The sequence below is a fragment of the Crocodylus porosus genome, unplaced genomic scaffold (assembly GCF_001723895.1).
Source record: "Crocodylus porosus isolate Cpor-Errol unplaced genomic scaffold, CroPor_comp1, whole genome shotgun sequence".
Classification (NCBI taxonomy): domain Eukaryota; kingdom Metazoa; phylum Chordata; order Crocodylia; family Crocodylidae; genus Crocodylus; species Crocodylus porosus.
In genome coordinates this window covers 102,215,469-102,223,422 of record NW_017728886.1, presented here as the reverse complement: position 1 = coordinate 102,223,422, position 7,954 = coordinate 102,215,469, and the positions used below count along the sequence as shown (strand labels likewise).

At 41.0% G+C, this 7,954-nt stretch overlaps 1 protein-coding gene across 1 annotated transcript in view; it reads right to left on the bottom strand.

Moving 5' to 3' along the window:
* Nucleotides 1-7,954, bottom strand: part of AHRR (aryl-hydrocarbon receptor repressor) — a 128,596-nt gene that overhangs the window by 34,754 nt on the left and 85,888 nt on the right. The window contains exon 5 of the mRNA XM_019539968.1: nt 2,089-2,186. Within this exon, the coding sequence (XP_019395513.1) occupies nt 2,089-2,186 (98 nt within the window). The remainder of the gene's footprint in view (nt 1-2,088; nt 2,187-7,954) is intronic.

The following is a 7,954-nucleotide window of genomic DNA, read 5'->3' as shown; positions in this document are numbered from 1 at the left end:
TCGAAAATGACCCGTCCACCACCACTCTCTGAGTATGACCCCTCAGCCAATTTGCGACCCATCTGACTGTGTAGGCATCAATGCCACAGTCACCTAGCTTTTTAATGAGAATGGGGTAGGAGACAGTGTCAAAGGCCTTCCTGAAGTCCAGAAAGACTACATCCACCCCGACACCTGTGTCCAAGTGATTTTGTGACCTGATCATAGAAGGCAATCAGGTTGGTCTGACAGGACCTGGCGCTAATGAAACCATGCTGGTTGGCCTTGAGCATCAACCCTGCTGCTGGCCCATCAGAGATGTGCTCCTTGATGATCTTCTCAAAGAGCTTCCCCAGGATTGAAGTAAGACTAACAGGCCTATAGTTGCCCAGGTCCCCCCCTTCCCTTTTTTAAAGATGGGGACCACATTGGCCCTCTTCCAGTCATCCAGCACCTGGCCAGAGCACCACGAGTGCTTGTAAAGCTGTGCCAGGGGCCCCGTGATAACCCCTGCCAATTCCCTCAACACCCTGGGTGGAGAGCACGTGGACCTGCTGATTTGAACACGTCCAGCCCCTCCAGAAGTTCCCTAACTCGGTCCTCCCTGACCCTAGGCTTGGCAGAGTTTCTCCCAAGTCCATCCTGAATCTCGGTAGGGGAGTCCTGGTCCCTGCACAAGAAAATAGAGGCAAATAAATTGTTAAAGAGGTCTGCTTTCTCCTCTGGTGCGACCACCAGATTGCCAGGCATATCTTGCAGGGGCCCCACATTACCCGGGGCCTTCTTCATTCTCCCTATGCATTTAAAAGAGGACTTTTTGTTGTTCTTGATCCTTGATGCTAGCCCTAGTTCCATATCTCCCTTAGCTTTCCTAACCGCCCCTCTAGAGACCCGAGCGGTGAAGGTATACTCCTCTTTGGTGATAGCACCTCCCTTCCACTGGGTGTACGCCTCCTTTTTGGCTATCAGGCATTCACGAATGCCCTTGGTGAGCCAGGGGGGGCTTTTGGGCACTCTTGCCCTCTTTCCTTCCTGTTGGGATTGTCACCCCTTGGGCTCGGAGTATCATCTCCTTAAGGAACGACCACTCATCTTGGGCACACAATTCCCCTACTCTCCAGGACCCTAGTGCCTCCCACACTAATCTTCTCACCTCACTGAAATTGGCCCTCTTAAAGTCTAAGGCTACTGCCTTGCTGCAGGCCCTTGACACCCTGCACTGGTTGGTGAATTCCAGCGAGTGATGATCACTATCACCCAGGTGGTCGAGGACCTGGAGTCCCCTCACCAGGTCATCGCCTGTGGCCAGGACCAGGTTCAGCAGGGCATTCCCCCTGGTAGGACTGTGCACCTGTTGGGTTAAGTGGAGGTCCTGTATCTCAGCCAGTAATCTCTGTGAGCGTTCAGACCTGGCTGACTGCTCCTCCCAGCAGATGTCCGGGTAATTTAGATCGCCCATGACAACTACATCGCTTGCCTTAAGTGCAAGCTGCAAGCTGACCCGAGAATTCACCAAAAATATTTAATACTGTGACAAAGAGTTAAAAAATGACAACAGATTAAGGACCTGATTTTTCAAGCAAAATCTCAGCTTTGCAGGCATATTTTGGTGCCATCTATCTGCAGTGACAGGAAATGACAGACACAAATATTAACTGTTAGCTTTCTAAATAACTGAAAGGGCCCAAAACTCAGGTAGACACATCTCAAACTGGCAGCACTGTACAAGGCCTGTAGAGGCAAATATGAAATAATTACTTATCAGCAGTGGTGGTAATAACAGTTATCTTACGTCATTCTGCATGACACACATCTGTATACAGAACTAGGCAACTCCACTCAGAGAAAAGGAGCCAAAAGAGCTGTCAATCAAGATATAAGTAGCCCAGCCTTTCCATGAACTACTCAGGTGATGAATATTCAGAAGATAAGAGATTTTAGAGTCAAACTAAGCTATTTAGATTGTGTTGGTTGTTGGGTATGATGTGGAATGGACCAGTGTGGAATTCTTTATTCAATATTTTCTTAAAAGCTACATTAGCCCAACTAAAATAGCCACTAAGTTGCATATAATATTCAGAACAAAAGTTGATAGTATTTATTACTCACTTCTAGCAGAAGTCTACCTTCTTGTATACTAGGTTTGCTGGATAAGTTGTCTTTGCTTATTTGATCACAATGCTTCTTGAAGTGGTTTTCTTGAATAGCTGATGGGAAAAAAATATTAACAACCTATATATAGTAGTTATCAGGGCTTTTAGGTTTGTGTCTTTTAAAGTTATTTAGACATTCATTTCCCATTGATTTCAATAAGAACTTGGCACCTATATACTTCTAAGGATACTGCCCTTAGTTACCGAAAATGTTCTGTTAGTGTGTGACAGAGAGAAACATAGCCCAGATGGTTTTAATATAAAGTTCTTTTCACTTGTCATTATACCTATCACATAATTGTTGCTGAACAAATTTTTTCCATTATTATACTCTACATACAAAAACAATAACAAAAAACCCATAGGAATACAGCAAAAGAAAGACATGACAAAGTTGCATTTTTAACTAAACAATACATGCTATGAACATTTGAACAAAAAGCAAAAAACATTCAGAAAAGAGAGGAATGAATACATTTCCTTATTTTCAAGACCTCCTCTGTTTTTAGATTTACATTATGATATTTACTTCTATAATTTAAAACTGGTTAAGGATTAAGTATATACACTTTAAATATTTTTTTCTAAAAGCAAGTTTAAAGTTTGTAAATACAGAAATTAGGATATTTAAGACAGGACATTTATGATACAGAAACTGTGAAAAACACCAATTTATAGATTCAAATTATAATTTTTTCTGGTAGTACCAAAGACTTGGTGGGAAAAAATGTGGACCACATTTGCTTTTTTCCACATATGCACCATACAGACTGGCTTTCGAACATTTTTGAATAATCAGATATATGTGTCTGTCATGATAGATATGAAGCTGAATCACCAAAAGTATGATGATTTCAAATCTGAATGAAATCTTGAGGATAACAAGAAAACAGAGTTGATTATATCATCTACCATTAAATGGGCTTCTGGATCATATAGAGCAGGAAGAGGCAGTCCCCAGCATGCATACCAGAATGTGGCATGCAAAGGCATTTTGTTTGGCATACACGCCTTGGGCAGACGGCAGGGAAGTGGCCGGGACTGCCCTGCCACAACAAGAATCAAGCCCGTTGCAGCTCCCCTGGCATGCCAACATTGTACAAGTCAAGGTAGGAAGTTTTTTTGGCACTCTGCTCAAAAACACTGCTGACCCCTGATACAGAGGCTATGAAACAGAAGGCAAATCCTTATGACTCTGTGAATAAATAATGAAGAACAGTTAGCCTTCACGCCTCTACAAATGTAGCAGCAGAATTAAATTTCCTATTATTTTAACAGTGCCTAGTTGTTGTTAGTATTTAATTATACATTTACTATTTAGTTTGTATTTACATACAATTCAGCAATCTTGTTGAAACATGCTCCTTTAGATCAAGGATGTCACCCTCTCTAAAACAACTCAACAACTTGTCCTGCACAAACGGAATGCTATTTCGCAAACAGTGAAGACATGTTAAGATCTGTAGAATATAACTGTTGGGCCAAATTATTAAATTACATGGCACCACCAGGGAGCACAAGACACCCCACTGCAGAACTCTGCAAAGGGTGCAGGATACGATTAGAGCGCATGGAACCCCTGGACATGCTAGTATACAAAGAAGAAATAAATTCTGTTACAGGCAGGATTGGGTTGGAAAAAAATGGCTCGTGGGAACAGACTGGTTTAATTGTTTAAAAATCCATCCCTGGTGTACAATAAAACAGGATTTAAGTTGCTGTGAGTAGGACCAGGATAAAATGTAAGAAAAAAAATGCAGGAACAGAAGGAGTGGGAAGGTCTTCAGCAGGATGGGAAAGCAGCTGGATTAAAAACATAGTTCTGTGCAGGCTTTCCATGCTACCCACACCACAGGTAGCAGTGTAGGAGAGGAAATGTGCCCTCAGGAGACACTGCTTCCTCTCTCCGCAGCTGTATGGGAGGTATAGGAAGGTTCGGCCTTTGTTTCACCCCACCAAAGCTCCAGGTGATACAGCTACACCACTTACAGATCTGACATAGGTTAATACCGCCCCTAGGAATAGCTAGAAGACCACCTCTGTCCTGAGTTGCTTGTCTTTCACATGAACAGATCATAAATTCATTGTCTAATCTGCCGTATCAAAGGTACAGTTTTATAAATATAGGCTTCCTTTTTCAAACGCTGCTACTCTAAAAAGGAACTGCAGTTATGCAGTCCGTTGTACTCTTGCACACGTTGCGATTCCAACACACAAGGAAATCTTTTTGGACCCAAGAGAAATACAATATGTGTATTCCTCTGAATAGTGGAAAACCCCTACACATGACATTCTCCTAAAGTGGGCAATAGCTGTAAATTATAAAGAGCCTATTTCCTTTCATTATGTGTATTGTCTAGGAACAAAAATCCTTAGAACATTGGTTAAAAATCAAGTTACATACAACAGTAAAGACAAACCATTACAAACTACTGTAAAATACTATGTTTTCAGTCTGAAAATGCCTGTTCAGGCATGAAATCAACACAAAATCCATTCTCCAAATGCATCTGTATGGAGTTCAGTATAGCAGAATTCAGTTTTTGGGCCCAACAGAGTGCCAGATGAAACAATGCTAGCAATATGGCAAAATTTTCCTTTCCTACTTCGTGGTTTTCGCAGTCTGCTTCCTGTTAAAGATGCTTTGAAATCTGTCTGCCCTTTGATGTTTCTTAAGTGCAGCATGGCATTTATTTAAAGCACAAAACTCAGTCAAATGAACTGTTTTCTTTCCCGTCCAAATCTCATCCCTTCTTTTTTTCTTTCACAATTATTTGCCTTATTCTTTATCAAGAGATTATTATTTTCCATGTACAAAAAGATGCTATCTTTTGCCTTCTATTCTCCTCTAGGCATTTTATGGTATATTCTTGCCTGACAGCTTTGCGTGATTAGAACTCACAGATAGCTTCCCTGTATGTGGGCAGGAGCTGGGCACAGAGCCACCGACTCACTTGAAACTCCACCCTTCTCTCCCCTCCACAGTGGAGGAATTCCTTTGGAGAGAAACACCAGGGGGGAGAACGGGCTTTTTGGTAGGAGCAGACTGCTGAGTAACCAGAGCTTCTCTGTCACGCAATCTAACTGGCTGTCAATCTTTCTTTGCCTCTGACAGAGCTCTGGCTCTAGTTCAAACCATTGCGTGCAAGCAGCAAAGCCACATTACCCTCTGAAGTATTTCATAATAACAACAGCTGTTAAATATTGATGACTCCTGGCAAGCTCTGAATGCTTTTTGTGAAGGTTAAGGCTTCATGTCATGGAACCTAATTCGTTATTATATTTTATATCTGATATCTGGAAATTACCTTAAAAAGCAACAGAGCTTAAAAGGAAAAAAGAATTAAATCACTTTCATGTATTAGGGAAAAGGGGGAAATTGGCAAGCTAAACAGGGGAAGATATTTTTGTCAAGTAAATTCCTTTGTATAACCAGAAGGGAAAAGCTGCAGAAAGACCATCAACATGATTCGTTTAGCTGCATTCCATTTTTCTGTTTGTTTTATAAATAGTTTCTAAAACAAACCTGTAGTCTGATTTCACAGCTGTATAGGTCCACAGAGAACTTTTGAAAGTACGTGGAAAACAAGACACCCAGAAAATGTATCAAAAGGGGCAAAGTACATGCTTCTGCACCCCTTCTAGTAGTATCAAGGCTGAGGGAGCTAGCAAGTCCTAGAGATTGTGCAAATTGGTCAGGATGTTAATGTAAAAAGCCAAACGATGGGGAGAGATGGAACAGGGATAGTTTCTTGTCTGGAGCAAGTTCTGATATGACCTCCACCACAATGCCCAGAAGAAATCCTCCCAATTTTTCACCCTGGCCTTCTAAAACAACTTACTCTTCTGTTTATCATTCTGCTACCTCATTTTGCTTGACTTCACTCTTGAGATTGGAGCCAACAGGAAGGGAGTTAAGTCAGGCAGTGAGAGCATGATTGCTGAACTTGGGGCATCAAGAGGAAAATGCCATGAAGCTAGAATGGGCAATAAAACAAGCTAATCGCCATGGTAAGTATGTGAGATGGAGGAACGAGAAAGGAAGCAATATGAGGGCTCTAGGATTGGAGGACTGTGGAAAAATATCTTCCTCTCTCCTGCATATCCTTCTTACGAGAGAGAGATTTTGGGGAATGGCAAGTGAAGTGGGTAAAGCTCAGAACTATTATTCTTTTCTTTTGTAGCTTATCAATTTATTGTAAATAGCTATTTCTGATGTAGGAATAAAGGCTCAAATTTCAGTTGGGCCTGAGGATATTTTAATCATGGGTAGAATTCATTCTGATAAAACGTAAAGGCAGCCTTTGCTTACATATAGACAAGTTTTGAATTTGCCCTTGTTAGTTCATTAATTCTTTCTCTGTAAAGTCTGTAGAACACATCCTGCATACGTTACAAGTTTCAACCAAACCTAGCTAAAGGTAACAAATAAGAACCACCATGGAAATTAAAGTTTCCATGGAACAAGGCAGAAGTGGAAACTATATTTCCATCTTTGTTTTAATGGAGAGGTGCTGCCATCTGTCATTTTCTGTCAGCGGTTATGTGAATAAGTACATGTTTGGGGGAACAGCTCTACTCATAGTTTCCAAAAAGTAAATACAAACCTGACAGCAAATTGGTCAGCGGAGGCTCCTGAGTAAAAAGGAAGACTCTGTTGTCATTATGTTTGACTGAACTCTCACCTTTGTGATAAGCTTGCGGAAACAATTCTGTGTTACTGTGTGAAGTGAAGAAATAAAACTAGCAAGCAAATTAAGAGTATCTGAAATTTAAAGAAGGGGTAAAATTAGGGTAAATGCACTTCTTTAAGACAAACCAAGGGACTTTGCTACCTGCAATGGGCGGCCTCCTCTGGCAAGGATCGCAATCCAGGCTTGCCACCTTGGATAATATTCTTTTTCTTCTTGGTCATCTAAGTGGCCATTTTCTGGTCATTTATATGACATTTTTTGGCATTTATGCATTCTATACTTGGCCACATAGCCCCGAGTACATAGACAGTTATGTATATGTAGAGAGTGGCATGTGCAGCAGGCTATGTATTGGCTATGTGCATGAATGAAGCATCTGCATTTGGGTGCTCCAGCTTCCCAAACAAGTGCCGTAGCCACTCAGCTACTGGGGGACAAAAGGTGGGAGCTCTCTTTTTTGTTGCCAGTATACAAGTCCAGTCTTTGTGCACAGGGCTATGAATACTACCTGTGTGCAAGTGCCAACAATGCCACACAGATGACCAAAAAATGACCACTTAGATGATCAGGCCACATTGTGATCTTGTCCACTGAATTTCTGATACAGGCCTGAGGACGGCCGTGTGTGCCCGAAAGCTTGCAAACAAAGATAATTTTTTTCTGCAAGCGTCTAGTTAGTCTGATAAAGAAGACTGCCTCTGGCACACCGACTGTTGCAGGCAATACATACACCACAGAGGAATAAGAGCAGCATGCAGGGTGGATAAAAATCAATGATAAAAAAAAATTAAATATTGGAATTTTTTATTTAAATCAGATTTTTTAAAATTTAATCAGGCTTTTTAATTTTTAAGATGCTTTTAAAAAATAAACTTATATAAAGATAGTTTTAATTTAAGATATGCTAAAGCTCAAAGATATCATCATGGACTAAGGATTATAACTTCTAATTATATACTATTTGAGACAATATATTCGTGTAACCTTTTTAGAAGTTTTATAAATAGGTCACAACATGCCGTGGACTACAGTAGGGGCCCAATCTTATGGGGTTCCCAGAGGCTCCTCTATAGATTAGTAAAGACTAAAGAAAACCACTCTACCCAATGGGACTCAGTGCTCAGTCTA